The 25,644-nt window shown below is 39.9% G+C and overlaps 2 protein-coding genes and 1 non-coding gene across 4 annotated transcripts; 1 reads left to right on the top strand and 2 right to left on the bottom strand.

Annotated features, from left to right (window-relative positions):
• Window positions 1-17: 17 nt before the first annotated feature.
• eprs1 (glutamyl-prolyl-tRNA synthetase 1) lies at window positions 18-19,623 on the bottom strand. 2 transcript variants are annotated; one of them, XM_017694532.2, is made up of 35 exons: window positions 19,478-19,520; window positions 17,625-17,709; window positions 17,369-17,468; window positions 17,101-17,257; window positions 16,441-16,583; window positions 16,150-16,250; window positions 15,917-16,043; window positions 15,576-15,768; window positions 15,215-15,386; window positions 14,028-14,261; window positions 13,845-13,929; window positions 13,698-13,757; window positions 10,651-10,671; window positions 9,713-9,823; window positions 9,358-9,494; window positions 8,774-8,981; window positions 8,523-8,635; window positions 7,924-8,041; window positions 7,424-7,807; window positions 7,110-7,322; window positions 6,483-6,728; window positions 6,151-6,381; window positions 5,453-5,724; window positions 5,028-5,079; window positions 4,069-4,278; window positions 3,910-3,982; window positions 3,720-3,799; window positions 3,531-3,632; window positions 2,604-2,759; window positions 1,717-1,914; window positions 1,418-1,591; window positions 1,146-1,306; window positions 932-1,010; window positions 748-812; window positions 18-592 (listed from the first exon to the last, which is right to left on the bottom strand). In XM_017694532.2, the coding sequence occupies exons 1-35, from the start codon at window positions 19,518-19,520 to the stop codon at window positions 442-444; spliced, it is 5,055 nt and encodes a 1,684-aa protein (XP_017550021.1). In that variant the 3' UTR covers window positions 18-441. The 2 variants fall into 2 exon arrangements, with proteins under 2 accessions (XP_017550021.1, XP_017550023.1); XM_017694534.2 differs by lacking the exon at window positions 10,651-10,671 and having other exon boundaries at window positions 442-592; window positions 19,478-19,623.
• On the bottom strand, window positions 5,217-5,345 carry LOC119264228. The gene has a single exon (XR_005130889.1). It is a non-coding gene; the product is annotated as a small nucleolar RNA SNORA47 (small nucleolar RNA).
• LOC108425609 (GTPase IMAP family member 9-like) lies at window positions 19,602-25,390 on the top strand. The gene is made up of 4 exons (XM_017694373.2): window positions 19,602-19,745; window positions 19,869-19,969; window positions 20,290-20,323; window positions 22,242-25,390. The coding sequence occupies exons 1-4, from the start codon at window positions 19,739-19,741 to the stop codon at window positions 23,228-23,230; spliced, it is 1,131 nt and encodes a 376-aa protein (XP_017549862.1). The 5' UTR covers window positions 19,602-19,738; the 3' UTR covers window positions 23,231-25,390.
• Window positions 25,391-25,644: the final 254 nt, after the last annotated feature.

The raw sequence follows: 25,644 nt of genomic DNA, 5'->3' as shown, positions 1-25,644 counted from the left end.
AAGTAAACAAAGCAGAGTAGAAATTAAGAATCCCTTTATTACAGATGATGCTCAGGTAGGGTTTAGAATTACCTGAATGTTATAGATTACAGGTACCAGACTAGTACTAAGAACAGATGTACAGGGTTTTACATTTTAGCATAATTTAAATCACCATAACAGAAGCCAAGTCTATTTCCTTCTATACCCGACAGCGTAACTGTAAACATGTACCTGTCTATACGCAACACCTACATGTCCTGAGAGTAGCCAGAGAGAAGTAAGAGGGGAGCTTTCCTTAGAGCAGCAAAGGACTCCAGTGTGGTCCTGACTGGAGGTTAGAAATGGCAGGTGAGAATACAGGTTACAGCAATTAGTTTTAGTGCTTTTGTCATTCTAAGATGGATCAGATGTTAATTCGAAATGGGCACGGGTGAGGAGCTCTATCTAGGTCTTTCCCTCTTAGTAACTGCGTCCGAATAAGGTGTAGAACTGAGCTGGTTCTTTGCCACTGATGCACATCTGGCCGGGCTGGAGGGTTTTCAGGGGCTGGAAGGGAATGCACAGGCTCTTAGCACCCATTGAGGGTGCGCCTGGCTCCAGGTCCTGATCCCTGTGATCAGGCAATAGAAAAAGAAGTGTTGGTGTTAACAGGACCATGCACAATACTTTCTCTCTCTCTGATAGGGTAGTATTATATAATGTACACATGGTTGTGAGTAAGCACAAGTTGGCTTTATATGAAAGAAAGCTGAAACAGTCTCTTACTTGGCCGTGGTCTTTTTGATCCAGTCCTCACACTCAATTCCTCCACAGAAGGGAATCTGCACAATCTGATAAATCAAAAATCGAAAATACAGTTAGTTGTTATAATGCACATTGCTCTGTTTTGCCCACTGTTTCTTTTGAATCAACAGGGAAGATCATAGACACTGTATTAGTACTAATATACCTTTCCCTGGTCCAGCTCTTTCTGGAATTGCTCCATAGTATCTGCTGCTAACATGTGTTCTTTGAGATCAGCAGAAGCCCTGAAACAAGACAGAGCTTTTAGGATGAAGTCCTGAAAAATGTCAATGAATAAAAACCTCAGACTTGAAGGACCCTCTGCTTTTTTAGACTGCATGTTCTAATGATTCATAACATGTATTTGTATGCATGTGTACCGTTTGAACATATTATTCTGAATCTCTTCAAGCAGGAACTTAATTCTGTTCTCTGCATCAGCGTCAGGTAAAATGATCTTTTCTCCTGTGTCTCTTCTCACTGCCACACATTGGCCCTGCTTCAGATCCTTAGGTCCAACCTCCAAGCGAATTGGCACTCCCTGAATTTAAGAGCATTTAAAGCATTGCAGAATGAATTAGAGAAAAAAAAAAAGTGTAAAAAGAACGTCTAGACAGCATAACTGTGGATCATCTAAGCAGAAAATGTGCACCTTCAGCTCCCAGTGGTTGAACTTCCAGCCAGGTGAGTAGTTGTCTCGAAGGTCAGCCTTCACCCTGATGTCAACCTTTTGCAGCCTGGAGAGATACTTTGAGCACTGAGCCAACAGCAGCTCCTTCTCAGCCTCGGGTAGAGTGGCCGTGATTCCGCAGGGAATGATTATCACCTGAGAAAACAAAGATGAATAATTGAGAAGCTCATGGTAGTTCAAGGCCATGATGTTCAATTACTGATTATTACTGAAGTTCAATAATACTGAGAAGAGGTATTGTTTGTGACTTTAGATTGTACCTGAAGACAGGCTACCCTGGGTGGCAGCACCAGGCCTGTGTCATCTCCGTGCACCATGGTCAGGACACCAATGGTGCGAGTGGTGAGGCCCCATGAGTTCTGATACGCAAACTGCTTCTCACCAGGCTTTTTAGGATCTTCAAAGACTATTTCAAACATTTTGGAGAAGTTCTGGCCAAGGTGGTGTGATGTTGCACCCTGAGAGAACAACCGAAAAAGTATATTTAATACATCCCTATTGAAGTGCAGGAACCTAAAAATCATCTTATCAGATTACATCATATCTACATGTACACTACAGGGGAAAAGGATGGAAAATACCCCCCCCCAAAAAAAAAAGACTACAGAGTATTATTTTTATGAACATAAAACTAATACTTACTTTGTACCACTATCTGATTTATTGATTTCTAAAGTGTTTTGCCCCTGGTGGTTATTCTGCAGTTTTTATTGCAGCTCTAAATCACATATGCCTGATTTATGTCCAGATACGTCTAATGGCATGATTTACCAAATCAGGCATGTTAAATAAGATAAATAATCGTCTAAATAATTAAAAACTGGCCATCATGAGGCAGTGTAAAACTGATGTTTTTACCCCATATCCTATACTTCCCCCCATAATAGTACAGTACTGCAAATCAATGGAATATTTAGGAAAATCTTAAATAATCTGGTTAACTTCAGAATAGCCATCAGCCATCAGAATATTTCTTGTGCTGATTGTTGGCAAATTTACTTTATTGTAATGCATTTTTAAAGCTATTAATCACTGCTTACTTCCACTTTTTCAGCCTGTAGTGTACATGGAGGTATTTATCTATATATGTGGATGTCTAGTAGGCAAATGACTCATATTCCAGGCAGTACAGTTTGTGGGTACAGACCTGAATGGCTCTGCCGCTAGCTGAGATGAAGACTTCTACTGTCGTGGTGTAATCTCCTCCTGCAAACTTCTCCTTCTCTGTCTTCCTGCCTTTGACCACAGGGATAGCCATTAGCTCCTCATACACCCGTGCATAGAGGTCCAGGATTTGCAGTACCTGTTCCCACACAAATGTACAAATAGTGTGAGGGAGTTTAAGGAAAACTCTGGCCAAAATGAAAAATGTAACCATGACTGCATTTACTGTAAGCATGGTTACACACCTCCTACAGAGGTGCCTCTGTTGTCTCTAGAGTGAAAGTTTGTGGTTTAAAGAGTTAAGATTTAAAAGTAGAAGGACATTCTTCATTGGAATGGAATATTTTTTTTAACAGCAGGCTGTTTCAATAAAGTTAAATGGGGAATGCAAAAGGCAGAAAGCCAACAAGCTAGGAAGCCAAACATTTTTTTACACACACACACTATATATATATATATATATATATATATATATATATATATATATAAAAAACTCAATAACTCGTTACACATTACAAGGAAGAGAACAGACTACTCATGTCAGAACTCTTGTCTGCTTAATAAAAACAAAAATCACAGTTTTCTTTATGATGTTTTGTTATTTGACAGCCAAGTTAAGAGTTACACTAATCTGTTGATTGTATTCATTAACCTATAGGTCAGTGGTCAGACTAGCAATCATGATTCACTGATGCTACAGATTCTCCATGACAATATGATGCACAATGATGCTTAATGCGTGCTGTGTATTGTCATGAGGAATGAAAACAACATAAAATCATGAATTCTGATGAGACTGAGTGATATGATGCTAGGCTGGAGGATGCATAACAAACAATATTAAACTGTAATTTTAGTTCACATTGCCTAATAAAAAAGTAACTGTTGAAGCATATTAGACTTGTCGAACCTCCTCTACTGCCTCCTCCTTGGTGGCAAAGGCTGTGTGTCCTTCTTGCCAAAGAAACTCTCTAGTCCTCAGGAAGGGCTGGGGGTGTTTGAACTCCCACCGCTGAAAGAAAGAATGAAGAAGGGTATTAGCATATGCAAGGGCTAGGTTCAGTATATTAGTGGAGCAAAATTATAGGCTGAGACTGACCACAATGTTGCACCACTGGTTGAGTTTGATTGGCAGATCTCTGTGGGACTGGACCCACTTGGCATAGGCAGGGTACATCACTGCGCAAAAAAAAAAAAATACTTATGAGATATGCAAACACACCATTTTTGCATTGAGTTATTTGGTTTGCAGATATACAAAGTCATAAGACGGCTGCAAGGGGTCTCACCAGTCTCACTAGTGGGACGCACAGCAATGGGCTCAGCCAGCTCGGTCTTTCCTGATCTCGTCACCCACGCAACCTAGAAAACCCATGCAAGTAGATAAAGATGTGAGACCTCCCTCTGAGACTGCTCTCCAGAATTCACTTTTACTTGAATTTTTATACCTCAGGAGCAAAGTCAGCGATATGAGATTTCTCCTTCTCCAGAGCAGCCTGAGAGACAAACATGGGGAAGTAGCAGTTCTCTACTCCCAGTTTCTTAATCTCCTTGTCAAAGAATTCTTTGATGGACTCCCAAATAGCATACGCCCAGGGCCTCAGCACATAACAGCCACTAACGTCATAGTACTCAATCATCTCAGATTTGGTGATAACCTGATAAAAAAAAGCAGAATCCAGACAGATATGAAGGGACAGCAAAAATACCAACTTCTGCATGGTTGACTATACATACAACATGAATGAAATGGAAAAGGCCTGGTAGCATATAAAGAAGTTGTCATAGTGTTGGGCAATATTTTGTTTATACTGGTACATCATGACATTGACATACTGGAATACTGCTTTTCGGTTTTGGTGATATATTTGCCCATCTTGCTTAGGAACCCCCAGCACAGAAGAGCACACAGACGGGTAGATAACTAAGCAAAAATTAACAGACAAAATCCTGATATTTGTAGCAAGCATCTGTGACAGACTAAATGCCACTGCACACCAGATGTACCATGGACAGAGGTCAAATTTCATGTAATCTACTGTCACTTTCTGTAGTCTCTATATGGCTTTAATTTAAATGTAGTAAAGGCAAAACTTGGAGTGCTGTGACGCAGAGGAAATGAACGGAGTTGGCAAATGCTGCTGTGCATCGACACCAAATGTCAGCACCAGCGTGTGTACCTTCATTAAAACAATGGCTCTGAATATTTGGATGACAGTCTGTGCGCTATTTCCTCAGTATTGGTGACTTGAGGCCATATAGGTTTATTACTACATTATTGGTTTTACCCAGCATATCCCAAAATACCCTGATGTCATATTACATTTGGAAAATATCATGATACTGAATTTTATCAGTATTGCCCAGAACAACCATAATTTCCAAAAGACGACATATGTCACAGTACCTGTGAGTACCAGTCAGCCAGATTTTCCTCTTTCTTTGCTTCAAGTCCTAACCTAAAGCAAAGACATTAGAAAATGTTAGATTGTTAATGCTGGCTGGTTATGTTCTTCTGAAGTTGACAACCAAGCAAAACACATTTCTGCTGAAATAAGGATGAGTCAGAATTTAAATCGTGTACTTTAATCCTGCTAAAATGTACACAAACACAGCACATAGTCTTAATGATATCAGACATGAATGCAGTGATCGTGATTTAGTTTTGGAGGTCAAAACCAGTTATGGCTGTACTAAACAACAGCAAAACTTTCTCAAGCCTCCATTCATATAATCATTCCCAAACTCTAAAAGATTTTGTTTTAATTTATTTGGACAAGACATAAGTTATCAATGTCTACAAAATTTAACATTTTCCTCTTTCTCTCATACCGTGTTTGTTTCTTGGGCCCCTGGCCATCTCCAGATCCTGCTGCCCCGCTGTCCAGGCTCTGCTGAGACTTCTCTCCTTTCTGCTGCTTGCGGCCACCTCCTCCACCTTGTTGTTTCTCGGATGCGTTCTCCCGCTCCTTGCGGCTTTTGTCTTCTGATCTTGTGTGTCCTGGGGCTCCTGGAGTGCTCACTGGCTTGTACTCCTCTCCAGTGAGCGCTTTGTACTGACCTTTCAGCTCCAGTAGGGTCTTCACTGCTGTGTCCACCTGCTCCTATACAATGAAATGGAGAAAGTTTTTTCAAAGGATGCTCTGCCTAGACCATTGCTGCCTAAGACTATCAGCAAACAGTTTAGTCATTTAAACTTCTAGCTCTACTCCATCAATACAGTAATCATTCATACTGGATCAGGGGAAAAATATCTTGAGCCTGAATCCTGAGTAGAGCACCTTTGATGCATTTCTATAATAATTGTATTCTTCCAGTGTAAATTGAAAGGGTGAATTAATAGGAACTACACTACAAACATTACAAAAATATTAGTGTTTCTTATATTTAAAGTAGTAGATATAGTGGGCAAATTCAACACTAAGACCATTCAGCACCTTTTTAGGACATATTGAAAGCTTTTCAAATAATATGTAAATTGTCAAATTGTCAAAGAGAACATGTCAAAGCGAAAAGTACAATGTACCTACCTTAGGGGCCATTTCTGCTTTGAGCTGTGTAACTCGCTCCCCCTGCTGGGCTACCTGAGCATTCAGTGCCTGGGCCTGAGGAGAAGAGCTTGACTGAGGCGGAGATGGGTTGGCCTGTGCAGGAGCTGTTGCAGCACTGGGAGCCACTCCCGGTTTGTACTCTTGTCCAGTCTGCTGCTTATATTCAGCCTTTAAAGCTAAAAGCTGTTTCACAGCAGCATCCACCTGATCCTAGAAAAGTAAGGGGAAAAAATATATATTTATATTGAAAATTACCCAGGTGCGATATTTTCTTAGAATTGAGGTAATGCTAACAAAACCTAGAGAAAAACCTTGGGAGCCTTCTCCGTTTTCAATTTCCTCACGAGGTCACCTTGCTGAGCTACACGCTGGTAAATGTCCAATGCAGCATTGTCAAGGGAGCTGGTCTTTGTGGGCTTAGTGGCAGACTGTACTTGGGCTGCTAGAGCTGGCGCAGCATTGGCTGGAGGAGCTCCTGGCTTGTACTCTTGACCAGTTACTTGCTTATATTCTGCCTTTAAAGCCAGCAGCTGCTTCACAGCAGCATCAATCTGGTCCTGTGGAAAAGATTGGCAATAGAAAACATTATCTTAAAAAAAAGAACACAATGTAACTAAGCATTTGCCATATAAGTGATGTGAATCTGAGAACCAATAAACAGATATCACCAGCCAAAAGTCAAAATTACAGTACTCCATTTAGGGAGTATAGTGTTGAGAGGTAATTTTACAGAGGCATAGCTGTGGGCTGTGTTCTCCTGGCATCTGCCAAATCCAGATTTGTTAATCAGACTGCCAAATAGCAAAGCACAATTTATGGCTCCAAATAACATGTTTACATTGCTCCACTGCTTTGTGGCTGAGCTGTTGTTGCTCCTACACAATAATAACATTTATACTTGACCAAGGCAGACCTAGCTTGGCAGAAATTTCTCTCACCTTTGGTGCCTTCTCTGATTTGAGCTTCCTGACCACCTCACCCTGTTCTGCAACTTGTCCATGTATGTCAGCAGAGGACAAGCTGGATGAGGAAGTGGGCTGTGTTGGAGCTCCAGAGGCAGCAGCCATGCCTGGTTTGTAGTCCTGACCTGTGAGTTGTTTAAATTCAGCTTTTAGAGCCAAGAGGACTTTCACAGCTTCATCTATTTTGTCCTGTAAAACAAAGTGGAAAACAAAACAAACAAAAAAAATGTTGGCTAATTTGTTATTCAGACACTGAGATCCAGAGATACTGTAACAATAAAGACAGAAACCTTGGGTGCTTTCTCAGCCTTCAGTTTCCGGACAACCTCTCCTTGCTCAGCAACGCGTGTATAAGGACAGGATGAAGAGGATGGGCTTGGGCTAGTGGTTGCAGGGGCAGGGCTTGTTTGCACTGGAGATGAAGCAGGAGGGGCCATGCCAGGCTTGTACTCCTGGCCTGTTAACTTCTTAAACTCCACCTTCAAGGCCAAGAGCTGTTGCACAGCTGGGTCCACCTGTTCTTTCGGGGCCTTATCAGTCTTCAGTTGCCGCACCAAGTCTCCTTGGGCCACAATGCTGGAGAACAGAGAAAAGGCATCTCCTGAGGCAGCTTGCGTTGGGCTGGTAGATGCAGCAGGTGAGGATTTGCTTGGAGAGGCAGGCTCAGCTTTCACCTGAGAACAAAAGAGGAGGAGCATGAAAAAGACAAGTTATTTTTCACTACATAACTGAATGGAAGAGATCAGACATCAGCAACATGGGGTGGCTTCTGATGGATGGATGCACTCACAGGTTTAGCAGTTGGCTGGTTCTTGCTCTTATCCTTGGAGCCAGCAGTGGGCATCTCTTTGGTGTGGCCATCTGGGATGTACAGTAGGACACAGGGACTCTCTTTACAGCTATGAGGACTGGACAAATGGGTCAACATCTACAGGTTAACTAAGTTCAGGGGTAAGCAATGTAGCAAAACGAACATCACAATACCTAGACATTTTCAAAAGATGTAAAAAAAAAAAAAAAAAAAAAAATTAATAATAATAATAATAATAGTGTGTCACTTTTTAAAAACAATGAATACACTTAAATTTTCTTTCACTTAATGCACTGCACTTAATCCAAATAAATAAAGTTATGCTACCATAGCAATGACCGAATGCAGACCAGCAGCATGTTTTAATACACATGATATGCTCAGAAAAGCACATTGTAATTTACATGTTCTTCAATAACAAGTTTAGAGTTTAGCACTGTTAACAAGTTTAGTGCTGATTACAGTTTAACAGCAAAAGAAAAAAAAAAATACTTCCAAGTGCCAAGTGAAGCCAAGTGCACTGTTATAATGCCCACACAGAACTACTGGGGTTTATATGAGGTTGGGAAAGTATTAACCTGACTGGCTCATAGGGCTGGTCACAGATGTAGAAGCCCCTCCTCTGCAGCTGGATGATATCACCCTTCTTCACGTCTTTCAGACATGGATCTCCCAGCATCATCTCCTCTGTCTGAGAATACACAAAACACCACATTTCTCACCAACACAATTAGTGCCTTTTATCAACATATATTTGTCCCACATACTAATTCTCAGTACGAAGAAGTAAATATGAAGGGAGCCACCAAGCAGCAAGCCCAAAACCTACCTTACTGTTCTTGTTGATGTAGTCTTTAAAGTCATCATCCTTGCCCAACACAGGTTTGCTTATGAGGTGCTGGTAGGTAACACATATGGTGGGGATGAGGGGGGCTTTCAGGGTGTCTGCTAGCCAGGTGATCTTGGTAGTCTTTTTATAATCAGTATTCTCCAGGTTCAGACGGCCTTCCAGAGATGTGATGGTTCCATTGCTGTCTCTGCAGATAATAAAGCAAAAGAGCGATGTCCAAGCTTCAGTGCTAGGTAGCGAACTACTTTGGTCATTTTTGTTTCAATTTTTTGGGTGTTTCCTTATATATATATATATATATATATATATATATATATATATATATATATATATATATATATATAAAATCATAGCATGTACAGAACACACGACACAGTAAAGGAATAATTTATCTATCACTGCTAAAAGAAAAACAAAAGGAGCCAGTAAGCCTAATGCATGAAAATGAAAAAAATGGTCCTCCACAGTATTTATCACTTGCAAGTTATTCTACTGCTGTATGTCCTGTAGTAGGCACTGTGGATACACAACTGTGCCAATTAGTTTACACTCAAGAGTTTTACTTGTGGATTTTGGTGATGATGATGTTTCCCCAATTGATGAAGGTAACAGTCTCTCCCTCAGAAAAGGTCTCTGCATCAGCCCCCTCCACAAACACTTTTGGGCCATACCACACTTGCTTCATCCCCACATTTGCATTCTACAAAAGAGGAGAAAACTAAACTTAAAACATTGCTCAACATGGCCACATAATTCTGAAAAGCCTATCGTTTAAATCTATGATCATTCATGAACACAGCTCTCCACATTATTTACGTATATTGGTTATGCTGACACTAAATGCTAAGGAATATACTGTCACAGAACGGATAAAGTACAGAACTGGGTACCATCATTACTTGGGCTGCCAATAGTTACCTTGGGGTGTTTAGCAGCTTCCTTCAGCTCCTCCTTGGCTCCGGGAATGGAAATGGGAACCACCTGTGAGCTTTGCAGGGCAGTGTACCTGGGAGCTATTGGATCAATGACCTACAGCAGAGAGAGCAAAAGAAAGAGGATAGATAGAAGGGAAAAAACAAGATTAAGTTCAGTTCACCACTTCAAAACTTCACCAAAACAAAACAAAATGAAAAAAAGAGGAAAAGAAAAAAACTAAGGCTCTAGAACACAGAAAAGAAATGCGACATAAAAAGTGAAGGGATGACATGGAGGAGGAAGAGAGAAGGACATGAAGCGCAAGGAAGGCTGAACTATTTTGTATTTACCCCAAATGAAAGCTATTGACAAAAGTCAGAGGATCAAGAGGTGTAAGTTTCACAAAGTTACATCAGCAGCTCAACATCAGTATTCACACAGAAACTTAATCACCAGCTCAGATTTAAATTCAAGGCTACAAGAATATTGCATAAGACAGAATCTTTTGTATGTGCAATAAGTCACAAAAGTAACTAAATGAGTATGACTGAACACAATTTAGCATTATGAAGTGGAATACTGTGGTGTACAAAATCTGCCAGAAGCTGTATTAAAGGAGGGAACCACACAAATTGGCAAATACATTAGGGGAAGCCAAAAGGAGCAGCAAAAACAGGTCTCATCACAGAAACTGTGCAAAATTTTCATAATATAGAATAAGGTAGTTATGACTCATTGATCAAAGGCACAGTCACACATCTAGACACGGCTTGTAGGTATAGTTTTGGCTTCTGTGACAGAGATAAATTGGGGGGGGGGGGTTTCGGGGGTGTTAAGGTTCAGAAATATAGAATGAGACGAACAATGAAAATGGACAGAGAAGAGAAAGTTAGAGAAGTGAGGAGGACGAACAAGAGGAGAACGAGGACAAGGAGGAGTACCTTTTTACAGCTAACTGGCAGCTTGGAAACAGAAGAGTGAGATGCACTTTAATGTAAAACACTCATGTGGAGCTCAAAAGGTCAGAGACAGGTCAGGTTAGACAGAATGGGAAATGTTTCAAGATGCATTCTTCATACGGAGCTCCTACTACTGTAACACAGTTTGTATTGTCCACTGGTACTATTAACTAGGGCTGCACGATATGGACATAACTGCAATTCTTTATAAAGCCAGAGCGGATACATTTGCTTATAATACAGCAATTATTTTCCCCTCTCTTTAGATTACAGCTAAGTAAGCCTAACATAACTGAAGCCTATATATTTAATTACTTAAGAAGCTCTTTAAGGTGATGCAGGTTTGTTGTAACAGGCCCCTCAATGCTTTGCATATTTTACACACACACACACACACACACACACACACACACACACACACACACACACACACAACAGGAGTGAGAATAATTAATTAAATTGCAAGTATTTTTACAAGAATAGTAGTTTTTGTACTTAAGAATAGATCCGTTTTTGAGCTATGTATGCATGTGTACTAGGACTCAACTTGATGGCAGTTTCTGAATTGTGTCCATGAAAGCGCAACAGCTCAACTTGTTCTGGTAGCCCTACAACTCAGGGCTTTCAGGGCTGGACTCCGACCACTGGCACTGGATGCAACTCCTTGACTCCATTTAATTTTAAAACGGTAGTGCAAGAGCCATTAATAAATACATAAAGTATATATATAAAAAAAATAACCATTCTACATGTAGTTCACAGCAGCATTACTGCAGCTATGATATTTAGCCTCAAGTGCAAAGGTGGGCCACAAGTGAACTTTTTATAATAATAATTAAAAAAAAAAAAAAAAAAAAAAAAAAAAAAAAAAAAAAAAAAAAAAACACATGCTGCTTGTGTTGGCTGTAGTCTTAAGCCATAGCCTACAAATGTGTTTGTTTGCTAACAGCCAGTGTAAGCGACTTACTATGATGCACATAGGCTTAAACTATGCATATGAATTTCAAGCTAGCCCGTGGTAGGGCATATGTATTTATCTTGGGCCAATATGTGGTAATTGTAAGTAACAGCCCATATTAAATTAATGTCATATCTGTTCAGCTGCATTTTTCATTCAATAAAACCTAAAGCCTTATTTACATCAAACACAGAGCTGGGTTTAATGTTTTCATGGGCTTTATCTGAGATTTTAGGTTTGTCAGTTGACGATTAATCACCGACTAAACACTCATCATTCAAAACAATTAGCAAAATTTGCATCCCTAGTATGTACTATGTAACTGACTTTGCAGCATAGTGGCCAAGCGACTCACTCTCCACATATGTTAGACACGACTCCCAAAGATACATTCTCACTAATCACTGAATGAACTCACATTGAGAAAACATTTTTTTTTTTTTTTTTTTTTTTTTTTTAAAGTGACTAATCGTGCAGCCCTATTACTAAACAATTCCAATCTTTGCCAGAACAATGTGTGCCTAGTTAACTCAGTTGTGTGTAAGGTCAAAGTGCTGTCTGAAAGGGACAGTTACAGGCACAGCACAACGTCCAAAATATCTCCCATTCAGAACCATCATACCTGATGATCTTCCAGACAAACACTTTGTTATAAGCACCAAAATACTGCTTTTAAACTAAAGTGGGTGGCAAAAGAGTAAGACAACAGCAATGATGGAACTGAAAGAGCTGAAAAACGACTGTCTAACTGCAACCAAGAAGAGGTGCTTAACTGAGGAGGACGGATTTGAAGCCAGTGAGCAGAGCGTTTGAGTCTGAGGCATGCTTAGTGTGAGAAATGAGATGCAGAAAATGCAAAACACTTCTTAGAGAGTGCTGATTCCTTACTGCCTAAATGACAGGTAATGATTCTGAAAGGGTAAGAATCAAACAGGGCAAACAGCTATTGTACTATTTAGTAAATGTGAGAGGTTAAGCTGTTTCAAACAGCAGCTGCATATGTATTAACGTACAACAATGCAGGGGAACACGTCTGGCTTAAGGAGTTGCAAATCAAAGAGCGGATGATTAAGGACAATGAGAGACAGAGGATGATGATGAAAGAAAGACAGCACAGACAGCACACAAAGAGGCACAGCCATGCATGCTGAAGGGGATTGAGGAGAGTTCTGGGCACAAACACCACACTTCAGGAATATGAGCCCTCTTGTAGCGCACAAAGTGCAGAACCTTGGGCAACTTTAAAGAGGAATTTGACCTATTTTTTTTAAAATTCTGCCTAATTCAACAGTTAAGATGTTAACAAAGTCATTCAGAATGGTTTGATGCAAAATCATCTAATTTTGTAGTAATTTACTGAATTGTAATTGTTCATTGGCAGTGATGGTAACCAAAGCTACCTCACATGAATGTATCACATGAATTCTACCTGACACTTAAGACACTGTCTCATTGTAGTTTTAAGATAAAGTTACAGACTGAAATACATTTTTAAAAATCATGGTTCATGGTGGAGAGGTACATGCAGGTTGCTGTAAGCAAATTACCTCTATTTTTCACATAACCAAAATTACAAATTTGCATAGCACATGAAATGGCTATTTCTGTGTTGCAGAAATCAGAACACCCGTATCTCATCACCACCATTGTTATAATAATGGCTTTTAAAAAAAACTATACCAAGTTGTAAAGAAACTTGCAGACAAGTCACTTGACATCACACCACTCAGAGAGACCACACCACCTGTGTGATGAATGATTCAATTTCCAGATTTTTTCTTTTCAAATCTGTGGAATTCCCTCTTAAACAAGTAAAATTCATTTATAGAATAAATATTGATGGCAAGAAGCCAAGGTACACCAAGTCTCAATGAGATATATCTTTTCTGACACTCCAGCTGGGATGGTCTGGTATATGTGCCTCTGTATAAAAGGTTCTATGCGTGCTGATCTATGGGTGCAAAACCCTTGGATCTAGGCGGTAGGCGTACAAACTGACAGTTGAGCACACATACGGAAAAGTCTGACACAGATGCAGATCTGATCAGTTAGGAATGCCATGGGTCTTTACCTTTTTGTTGAATGCCCAAATCTTATCCCACTCCATGTTGACCACAGATCTGGATCCACCCTGCGCAAAGAAATTTAAAATTTAAGAAAAAAATTTAATTCACAACAAAACGAAACTAATTAAAAACATTGCAAAAACTGCACATACCTGAGCAGCAATGAACTGTTTGAGCCCCTCAACAGTCATTCCTCTACGCAGGACACCTCTGACCGTGGGGAATCGTGGGTCATCCCTTAGGGAGAAACAGAACACAACTTCTAGTACACACTTAAAGCCTTTATCTCAAGGTTGTTATGTCTAACAATGGGAAACAGATCTGGGATAACTCACCAGCCATCCACATAGCCCTGGTCCACAAACCACGTAAGCTTCCTCTTGGAGAGCACAGTATTATTGAGATTGAGGCGAGCGTACTCCCAGATGTAAGGCTTACGTAGCCGCAGGGCATCAATTACCCAGTAGAACTGCTCGTCTCGATCATGGTACTCAGTGGTACGAAGAGCATGGGTCACACCCTCTATGCTGTCCACAATGGGACAGGCAAAGTCATATGTGGGGTAAACTCTGGAGGAAAAGAGGGATTGAGAGATTGGTCAGCAAACAGTTTGCAGACAAGGAGGAAACACGGACTGTTTGAACAAAGCAGTGTGTGTGGCCAACGCTCATCGGGCAACAAAACACACAAAGGCCATGTAGATTTGTGCAGACTGTGAAAATAATAAATTTTTACGATTATTTTTGCACAATGTCTGACTGATTCCCACACTATATGGGATAAATAAACATGAATCATACCAGCACATTTCCAGCACTTTCATTTGCCAAACTTACATACACAACACTACATGCTCCTTAATAGGCCAAACAGGCCTTTCACATTTTTAAATCAGTTGTCTATAAAAAAATAACCCAAATCACATAAAGTACTACACTACAATTAAAAGGCAACCAGCATTTTAACACAATGAGTTATGCATAATTATCATATAACAGTACATATAATTGGCTGATTGCCAATTTCATGTTTGAACAAAACCTGATTCTCGATTCGCTCTGTGCAATATGGCTAGTGTACAATACGGTTATGGAAGACTGCACTTCATTACAGGCCATACACACACACATACTTTGAACAGCAGCAGGAAAGATTATAAAATGTTTTCAATCAGGTAAACAACAAAGAAACTCATGACATCTACTTTCCAGTAGAAAGCAAAAGGGGCAAACTTTTGTAGAAGAACAGTGACAACATGGCAGCTGGCAATATTTTATTTATTTTAATAAACATCTGTAGAGAACCACATGGTATTAGCCAGACAATAACAGTTTGTCTAAATGTGTGTGTCTGTATAAAAAAAAAAAAAAAAATTCTCACATATCACACATATACACACACACACACACACAAAATATCGCAAAAAAGTATACATCATTGACAGTCAAAACCGCGCACATTTAAACTACATGAATTTACAGCTTATATTGGCGAGCCAAGGTGTATGTGAATGTAAACTCACTTGTAAGTACTTCTGGTGCGAGGGTGGGGGGCGTTCTTGCAACGGTAAAGGGTAGGGTCACGCATACAGCCATTGTTGGAGCTCATGTCAATCTTAGCTCTCATACAGCAGGTTTGACCATAATCTGTACCTGCCTTCATCTCTTTCCACATTTGCATGTTCTTCTCCACAGCTAGAGATATAGAGAAAGAGAAAAAAGGAATAGAAGGTGGGGGGATGGTACAACTAATAGTGCTGCTCTGGACAGAAACCCGTTAAGTGCCTCACTGACGTTATGTACTAAGGGTAGGACCAACACAAAGTCAAAATTTCTACACAGTGCGAGTTCCATAACATTTTTGTTTCAACAGCAGGCACTTACAGTTGTTGCGGTGGCGAGACTCGATCCTCTGCTCCCTCTCCTGCTTCATGACATCAGGAGGCGTGTCATCAATATAAGCCTTTGCCTCCTGCAGAAGCTGCTCAGCCAGACGCAGAATGGTGGGAAAGTGGTCGCTTGTGTAGGTAAACTGGTCTGGCTTAATCTGCAGCATGGCCACATCCTCCAATATTACCTGCAGCACAACATAGCACCTTCTTACTTTATGGGCTATATGAGAACTTCTGAAAGTTCTAATGTGTTATACTTAAAAATACTTTAGAAAACAGTTAGGGAACTGGAGAGGCAACAGCCAATAGATAACATTGGCAGAAGCTTCACACCTTCTCAAAGTCCTCCTTTTCCTTCTCAGGGTTTGTGTCATCAAAGCGCATAATCAGTTTGCCCTTAAAGTTGATTTGGTAGTGCTGGTTGAGCAGGGCAGCCTTGGCATGGCCAATGTGCAGGTACCTGCACACATAAGCACAAAACAGGACATTTTAATGTAACCACCTATTATTTCACATAACTGAAAACAGTATTAAACCACTTCTCACGTGTAGTGTTGGTCACTCACCCACTGGCCTCAGGCGGGAATCGCACCACCACCTTGCCCATCTCAGCTCCAGGTAGTTCCACAAACTTGCCAACATCTTGTTTCTTCTCCTTTTCCACAGCCTTAAATACAAACCATGGCAGTGAGATTTTATATATATATATATATATATATATATATATATATATATATATATATATATATATATATATATAAATAATCTTATCATTGGCAATACATTAAATATGGTTGGTGAGGTTATTTTAAAAGTAAGAAGTAAACAATGATCGGCGGAGATGGCATAAGACTTACAGCAGTCTGGCTGGCAGTGAGCTTACTAGCCCACTTGCTGCCCACATCACTGAAGGGCACCTGAGAGCTCAGGAAAGAGAACCAGCGGCTTACATGAGGGAAAGAGCCAGACTTATCCTGTGTGGCCTGCCATTCCCCACTTCCTGTAGACCAAGCAGAACACAAACTTTGACATTAAGCACAATTTTACACTACCAAGAGCAGTACTGAAACGACATAAAGCAATAGTCTGGCCCATAATCTAATTTACCCAAATTTCCTCTTAATCGTGTAGGCAGTCAATCAGCAAAACATGTTTGGTAGACGAAGTCTGCTTCTTTGTTTTTGCACTAGAGCAGAGTCTCACGTAGCTAGCAAGTAATGGGAACTTTAACCCAACCAATTAGCATTGTGCAAACTGCATATCTACATCACCACACACTTGCCCAAGACTACAGTAATTTTCACATTTTTCAGTACAGTAATACTGTGAACTATAGCTTGCTTATGTGGTTTCTGACACTGTATAACATACTGTTCTCTATCAAAAAGATGAAAATACAGACAACGGTCTTGCATCAAGGCACTGGCTACTATGTAGTTTTTAGATAACAGTATATTATTCAGAATCAGAAGACACATAAAGTCTACATACTGGACCACTCAGGCACAATCTCTTACCTTTAAGGGAAGCCCAGACACAGAGGTCAGCCAGGGTGATGCCATGGCCCACCAAGAAGGTACGCAAGGCCAATGCTGCGTTCAGCTCCCCCAGTGCAGAAGCCAAGTCTGATTGCCCACTGAGACGCCGTGCACTGAACTCAAGCCAGTGGTCCACCTAGAGGGGACAAAAGAGAAAATCCAACATAGAAAGGCTATGAAACACTCACTTACAAAACACTTTAGACTCCATTTTATGGAGGGGCATATGAGATGACTATTCCCTGACCTCTGTTTGTTCCATCATGTTGGACCCATACAGACCCAGACTAGGAGCCACACGTGCAAGGTAACGTGAAATGGAGTTCACATCATTAAACTGAACGTGACTGAAAAGAAGACAGAATAAAGAAAAAAATGTTAATTGAGAATACTATATGAATGTCTTTGATAAGCCTCTCCAATAACACTTATTATTAGAGCTTTGTATTCTCTAGAATATGCACTTACATGCCTATATTTGGCTTAAAAATAAGGATACTCACTCAGAGACATGGAGCTTGGTGTCCTTGCCTTCCTGCACAGAGAGACTGACGCTGTCCTTCACATGCTCTGCTGCCAACAGTGCCCCTGCAGGCAGACAGAGGGACTTCAGTTACTAAAAAACACTAATCAGCCACATGGTCACAGTATCACATCTTTACAAGTTATTCAGCAGTTTTAGTAGAAGCATTTAAAGAGACATCCTCATGAGATTACAGATCCATACTACTTTGTTTCACGGGTGTCTGTTTTTCTTGTAGTACCATTTTGACAATCACATACTTCTATATATCATCCAAAAGCACTGCATGGCTGAACAGTTCTAAACAAAAAGAGCAAACAATCCAATGGCCTTTCTGTACGGGCATGGTGTTTCAACACATAACACTCACAGACCATGCTCAGCAGAGCTTTGACAACACAGTTAACCATCCACATTCAAGAGCCATAGAACTCTTTAGGAGGCATGGTTTACTGACATAATTATTCACTGATTGGCTCCACGTTTATGCCACATTTGTGCAACTCCACCCTACGTTATTTTAGAACACATTTGGAGGATACTCATATCTGAGTACTGACTGGTATTTCAATGAGTGGTATGTAAAGTACTAAGAAGAATAACGTGTTCCACTTAATTCCAAGCGCATATTCCAGCAGAGAATTCAAAGAACAGTAAACATTGATTAGAGGGGGTAAAAGAAGGGCATGGAACATTTTGATACATTTTGCCAAAAGACATTTTATCTGAAAATGACACAGCAGCAGCTGCACTGCAGCTGAGGGAGGCAGCTGGGGAGTGACTTCTCAATCAAATACAACCACAGCTCTACAGTTCAGTCCAGTAAAGGCCTCTCTTTCTGTACTTCAGTGTGCGGGTACATCAAAATGACAAATGGCAAATGACACCACAGCATGCAATCATCTACATGAATCAAACCAAAAGCAACCTAAGAGGTTGTTTTTCAAGTGATTGCAGAAAGAGCCTTCAGAGCACACAACTGCCAGCACTCATAGCAAGATAATTTGACTAGCCTGGACTAAAGCAGCCTCATTCTCAGAGAGTTCAAGAGCCATTTATTGCAGACTGCAAAGGGCTTCTTCTCATTAGGTTGATGATTGATATGATGTATGACAGGAAAAAAAATTGCACTTGAACCCTATGAGCTTTGAGGGGTTAATGTCTTTATTTCAGTCAATGTGCGATGTAAGGAGTGTCACAGGACTGCCTCAGGACTGCCTATACAATACAAAAACATTAAACTACACTCACATAACCAGTTTTTCAACTCGCTTGCATCAGCCAGTAATACCGTTTCTTAACGAACGGTGGCACTATTTGAAGCTAAGGTGTCTAGATCATTCAGCCAGACAGACAATCCACTATTTTTAGTATTATCTATGCAGCTAATTAGCTAAGGTAACCGAAGTCTGTTTGAAAAGTTATTTTTGAAACCCCACAACTTTTCCCAGCGTACTTGTAGCCGGCCAACAGAGATAGCCAGTCAATCTGAAACGTAGTTATGAAACAATGTCAAGTTTACAGATGAATGGAAAGCTTTAGGAACGTTTATCTGATCGTTTTTACCCTACATACAATTTCATCAAGACGCAAACAATTTACTGAACACTCTCCTGTTCGTCAAGTGCTTGGAGCGCTGGGACAGAGACATTTTCAAGCTAAATGTAGCTTACTAGCAAACCAGCTATGCCACGACGGCATGAGGATAACGCGTAGCTTTAGCTATATGCGCCACCTGTCACTCAACTCGAGCTGCTCTTACAGCTCACGCCACGTTTTCGCATTTAACTTCAAGCAGCTACGCCACTGAAAGACAAACATGTGGTGTTTTACCTAGAGGAGGATTGCTGGTGTTGATGGTGAGGTTTAAAGCCATGCTCGCTCCGTCCTGCTGCCTTCAGCTCTCCCTCTTCTGCACTGAGCGCTGCTCGCCACGAAGCCCTGCCTGCCCGAGACCAGAGCCTCGAGAATATCTTTCCCTGGCGGTACGAATTCAAAAGACAATGGTTCCGGGCGAGCGACGCACCGCCTGAATGGGGCTGAGCAGAAACGAAACTTCATGTGTGAAAACGAAAATAGACATCCTCCATCGCAATGGCTGGTAAGAGTCTAACAGTTTATACGATCGTTAAAATGATGCGGAGTAGGCTATACTCATATCCAGGTTACAACCTAAATAGGTGAATGTATTCTTCATAAACCTTTCTGTGTGGTCCTTTGCTAGATTTCATACGACAGGTTAGGTCAGGGCTGTCAACGCCGTGCAGGACCCGGCTCATTTTACTGCTGACATGTTTAGTCATCGTGGCAGCTGCTGGGTTGGAGGTAAGTGCCACGACATGGCACACCTGGAGTAATACAGTAATGAACAGGCCAGTGGTCTTTTGTTTGTTTATTTTAGATTGCATATAATTTTCATACTTTTCAAATGTGGAATTTATATATATATATATATATATATATATATATATTTTTTTTTTTTTTTCACTTTTTTTAGTACTCGTGAAATGATAAAGAAAGAGATAAAAAGAGAACACATGAACAGAATGAAATCAAAAGTTCAGATATCCATGAATAAGTTATTATATGAAAAAATATTTTCTAAATTCTCTATTAGATAAGACTGACTTGAATTTTCTCCATAGGCTTCCAAGATGCAGAGCCCTAAGAGTGGCAAAGGTATGTAGTTTTAAAAAAACTTTCACAGAATGTTTAATGAGATAGGAGAATACACAGCAAAGAATCTGAGACCACTTCTTAATACAGAATCTCTCCAGATCCTCCAGGGTCCTGGGCTCTCTCTTTCAGACTCTATGCTTCAGCCCACCTCTCAGGTTTTCTCTGGGGTTTAGGTCAGGGGACTAGGCTGACCATGTCAAAAGCTTGAGTCTGTAGTCACTGATCCATTTTTGTTCCATTGTTTTGGGTTATTGTCCTGCAGGAAGATTCAGCCACAGCACAGCCTTAGCCATTGAGTCCAAGATTTTAAGGTTTGAGGTTGAGCCCCAAAACATCACAAATCTTTCACCATACTTAGCGGCAAGAATTTGGTTCTTTTCTGCTTAACCATCCTTCTTTTTACACCAAAAAGTCTTTGTGGCAAAAAGGCTTTATTTTTGCCTCATATGACCACAGAACCTGAGTCCAGTCAAAGTTTTAATAGTGTCTAGCAAACACCTGGCACTTACGTTTGTGGTTGGGTGAAAAAAAGTAGTTTCAAAAGTAGCATTTCAAGTAGTTTATGGGCATGGGGATGGTGTCTAATTGTAGTTTTGGTGACTCCAAAATGCTACAATCGTCTGCAAATCTCTATTCATCCCCCTTACTGTGTGCGGAAAAAATACTTTTCAAGGCAGGTTCACTACAGCTCAGGCTGTTTTAAACTTCTCACTTATTGCCCTAATAAAGTATATGGATATTTTGGGTTGTGTTGCTATTGTATTTTATAGCCATTGCCATTTCTGAATATTGTGTATTGCCTAATGTTCCTCTTGTTGATAAATCAGTGAGAGAATTCAGCTGTGTGTCGGTTATATATTTACACCCCAGTGAAAAGGTAAGTCATGGGTTACTTAAGAGTTCCTGATCACTCAGGTGACTGAAACTGAAACATAAATAGGAATATTCTTCAGTCATTGTGTACATAAGAATTTCTAGTAATGCCAGGAACTTTGCCATGTGGTTGTGTTAAAAACTCACAAGGGTTTTTGTTTTCTTGGATTAATTAGATCAACAGACTAAATCAATAAAAAGATTAGTATTTTTTGGTCACATTTTCAGTGAGATAATGAGCTAATTAACCGCAAAGACATTTTTAATTACCTTTTTGTTCCATCCTTACCAAGGGTGCCAATAATTACAAAGCTGAATGTACATTTAAAGGGTTCCATTTCAAAATGTGAGAACATTCATTTTGGAGTTTTTAATGAAAAAAATGTTTAAGAAAACCCATTTCTATTTATTTAATAAATGTGACATAAGCATAAAGTATATCATAAAAAATTAATGTGTCATTTTGGAACAAACCCATATATATAAGTGTTGAGATATCCATCCATCCATCCATCCATCCATCCATTCCTAAGTCACTCCTCCCTCAGGGTCGCAAGGGGGTGCTGGAGCCTATCCCAGCAGTCATCGGGTGGAAGGCACGATACAGTTTTATATATATCAACACTTGTCCAGTTTTACATCTTGAGTCTTTTTGGTTGGTTGAGCTGTAATTGATTGTCCTTTACATCCAGACCTTCACTGTGCGATTTTGTATGTTTGAGTAAATCTTTGTCAACTGACCAAAACCTCCGATTTATATGCTCAAACTGTACAAAAACGCTCAGACTAAATGACATGCTACATAAAATGCTTCCCTTACAGACAATTATCAATAAAGCTGCTTTATTCTGAATAACCTACGGCTCACTGAAGTGCAGGGCAAACATGCTGAGAAACTAAGCTGCAGCAGCTTTGCTAACTTGTACCACAGCATAGTGTCAGGCTGATATATAAGACAAGTATTGGTATAAATGCATCCTTATTTATGTAATATAAAACATATTTAACAGCAACAAGAGGTGTAACTAATTTACTGGTCCACCAGGGCAAGAAGTAAATGAGGAGCTTCGGATTCTGCTGGTTGGGAAGACTGGTGCAGGCAAGAGTGCAACAGGAAACACCATCTTGGGGGAAAAGGCATTTGCATCTGATTTCTCCTCAGTCTCTGTAACCACAGAGTGCAAAAAGGTCCATGGAAATGTGAATGGAAGAAAAGTAGCGGTTATCGACTCTCCAGGTCTGTTTGACACTAACTTAAGTTCAGATGAGGTGGTCAGTCAGATGAAGCTGTGCCTTCCACTGTGTGCACCAGGTCCACATGCATTTTTAGTTGTAATCAGGTTAGGTAGATTCACAGAGGAAGAGGAAGAAACAGTAAATCTATTTCAGATGATTTTTGGTGAAGAAACCTCCAAGTACACCATGGTACTGTTCACACACGGTGATGAACTGAAAAGGAAAAATGTTCATCAGTTTGTACGTGACAGCCCGAAGCTTTTGAATGTCATCAAGAAATACAGTGGGCGATACCATGTGTTCAATAACAAAGATCAGGATCCAGAGCAGGTCATCCAGCTTCTGGACCAGATTGATAAGATGGTCACTGGAAACGGTGGAGGACACTACACCACAGAGATGCTGCAGGAGATTGAGAAAGCTATAGAAGAAGAGAAACAGCGCATCCTGAAAGAGAATGAAGTTAAGAGACTGGAAGAGATAAGGAAACTGAGGTCACTGCTAAAAGGAGAAGAGATGGAAATGGCAATCCAGGTTCTGAAAGTGAAACACGAGAGAGAGGCAAGATGGAAAGCTGAAAGAAGCAGTACACTGTTTGAAAAAATCAAACAATTTCTTTATGACATCTTCAATAAGATTTATGAATATGTCAAAAGTTTTTTTTATCCTACACACCAGTTTCCTACATTTATTTTTGGGGCAGCATACAGCAGCCAATGGAATGCATATTCAGCCAAAGCAAAGCCAGTAGGAGACCTCAGTGCTCATAACAAAAACAAAAAGGTCCTCATTTCATAAAAATACCAGGTGACTAGGTGGGCGCTCAGTTAGGCACAGACCATACCTCTAAATATCTGTCATTTATTAAGCCATTACACCAGGTGATCTCTGTAGGCCTGTGTAAATCCATAATGGTAACAATTATCTGTGAATACACCTGAAAATTAAAGGCAAATGTATCTACACTGAAACATTATGAATTTAAATATTTTAAAAAATGTGAAAAAACAGATTTGAGTCTCATTTTAAACAGTTTATCCAAACACTTTGTAAAGTTCTCCCTTTAAAAGGGAATTCTGTGGAAGTTTGCAGAGGCCTGTTGCTATATTTTTTTGATTGTTATCTTTAGATAATGAGTTACTTATCTTGTGATCTCAAGATAACAACTTTGTTAACTCATTATCTCAAGATAACAATCCAGAAAATTACATGTACCTCATGGCCTCTCCAGACTTCTGTAGAATTCCACCAACTCTTCTTGGTTTCCTTTTATAATTAAATGGTTAAAATGTAAACGGTCATTTAGAGTAGTTTAGGGTGGCTGAAAAGATCCAACAAACTGCAAATAAAAACAAACTGCAAAATGTTGAAAACACTTCCATCAAAATGACAACACAGGTGCTGCATTTTACAAATGGGCTGCAGATTTGTAGACATTCTGCGAACTCAGAAAGCACTTTTGTCAAAATGACATCAACGCTACCTTTCATAAACATGCTGCAACGAGTTCATAAAATGCAAAATGTGTCATCACATTCTCCATAGTAGTTTAGTGTGAAATGCTCCGTTCAGTCAGAAATGTTCACAAATCTCCACAGAAAATGTTTATGAATACACTGCCTGAAGTCTGAGACTTTGTTTTCTGGTAGATCTGAAAGAAGACATGCAGAGGTTCACTGGTGGTTTGGGGTAGTAAATAAAATGGATATATTTGTGGTGTAGAAATTGTGACCCCTGGTTCAATTTCAAAACAAACTTCTCTGAATTACATTGTTTATGCAAGTTATAGTGAGTATGCAAAGTTATAAGGAATTAGTTTAGGTTTCATTTTAAAACTTTCTTTTAGGATTCTTTTGAACCTAAATATCCACCTGTAGTCTTAAATGACAAAATCATTTTAAATTTTATATAAAATCTATGATTTTCTTTTTATATCTTATATTTATATCCTATATTTATGTTATTCAGCAATTATATTGAGCACAATGCAGACTGACTGAGCTATTGTTAAATGGCCCATCCTCCATATTTTCCTTGTATTTTATTTTTTCCCTGATGGCCACTTATAACAGATCACAATAAAGTAAAATGGGTTTATTAATAAAGGGATTCAAAATCATGGTCAGCCAGTCCAAGTTCAAAAGCCATTACATGAAAACAGTAACCATGAGGGGAGTCCAAAATGCTATGTCAAACAATGCTATATCACCAGAAAGCCCAACACTGAAAGGGCAAGGCAAAATGCAAAGTCAAAAAACAAACAAGGCAATGGTCATACAAGAAAAGGCAAACCAACAGATGGAAAGCTTGGTATGGCTCTGAAAACAAAGGAAATACTTCACAAAGAAGCTAAGCTAAAGGCCCTGCCTAAATACTAAACTAACAAGCATAAGAACAAGGAACAGGTGTGTGTGTGTGTGTAATCAGTAGTCAGGTTAGGCAGACCATGCAGAATCATGTGAGGGAGATCGTGGTTATGTGATCCAGAGTGGGGTTCTGGTAATATTCAGAGGCCAAGAAGCAGAGACAGCAGTAATAGAGGGAAGTGTTACAATAGCCCTTTATTATGCGTCATTTAATTGGATGAATTAATGTAAATGAGTTGCTTTTTGTGTCATCACAGCAACACTGAATATAAACTGGGCTGTTGCAGCAAAATTTCCATAAATGCATTGTGTGTAGTTTGAAATTTTAATAATGTTCACGAATGACTCCAAACTAAATAACTGAAAGAGTAGGGAAAGCCTAGGCTTGCATGTACATCCTCTGCATTTAGAAGTTTCATCATGCTGTCCTCTAAGTATCTTTGTGTTGATGTATATTGCTGCTTAGAACATTGTGAGCAATTTGATTTCTGGACAACACATTCATTTTAAAATAACCGAAAGGCCGACTGTTTGCACTGAAGTCCCTGTAGTTGTAACGGGGAGCGAGGAGGCGGACGCATGTGCTGAGGTAAGCGAGATTTATTAAGGGCAAATCCAGGGTCATAGTCAAGACGGTTTAGGGTCATAGAGCCAACACGGATTGATCGAGGGGCAGACATGACAAACAAACAGTACAACCAGAACAGTACAAACACCACAGCAGATAACAGTTCAGACAAAGACCAGCAAACACAAAGGGCAAACACAAGGTTTAAATACACAGGGAAAACGAGGGACAGGTGGAAAACAGGTGGAGACAATCAGGAGTCATGAAACAAGGGGCTA

This window comes from Pygocentrus nattereri, chromosome 10, assembly GCF_015220715.1.
Source record: "Pygocentrus nattereri isolate fPygNat1 chromosome 10, fPygNat1.pri, whole genome shotgun sequence".
Classification (NCBI taxonomy): Eukaryota; Metazoa; Chordata; class Actinopteri; order Characiformes; family Serrasalmidae; genus Pygocentrus; species Pygocentrus nattereri.
This window is presented reverse-complemented; position numbering and strand designations above follow the sequence as displayed.

Excerpts from the sequence above, each read along its gene's own strand:
- eprs1 (XM_017694532.2), bottom strand. The coding sequence starts at position 19,520 with ATGGCTTTAAACCTCACCATCAACACCAGCAATCCTCCTCTAG. Across the intron at positions 14,262-15,214 it reads CGCACCAGAAGTACTTACAA|AGTTTACCCCACATATGACT; the intron begins GTGAGTTTACAT and ends CTTTTCCTCCAG. Across the intron at positions 1,307-1,417 it reads TCAACCACTGGGAGCTGAAG|GGAGTGCCAATTCGCTTGGA; the intron begins GTGCACATTTTC and ends TCTTAAATTCAG.
- LOC108425609 (XM_017694373.2), top strand. Across the intron at positions 19,970-20,289 it reads TGGCAGCTGCTGGGTTGGAG|GCTTCCAAGATGCAGAGCCC; the intron begins GTAAGTGCCACG and ends TTTTCTCCATAG. Across the intron at positions 20,324-22,241 it reads GAGCCCTAAGAGTGGCAAAG|GGCAAGAAGTAAATGAGGAG; the intron begins GTATGTAGTTTT and ends CTGGTCCACCAG.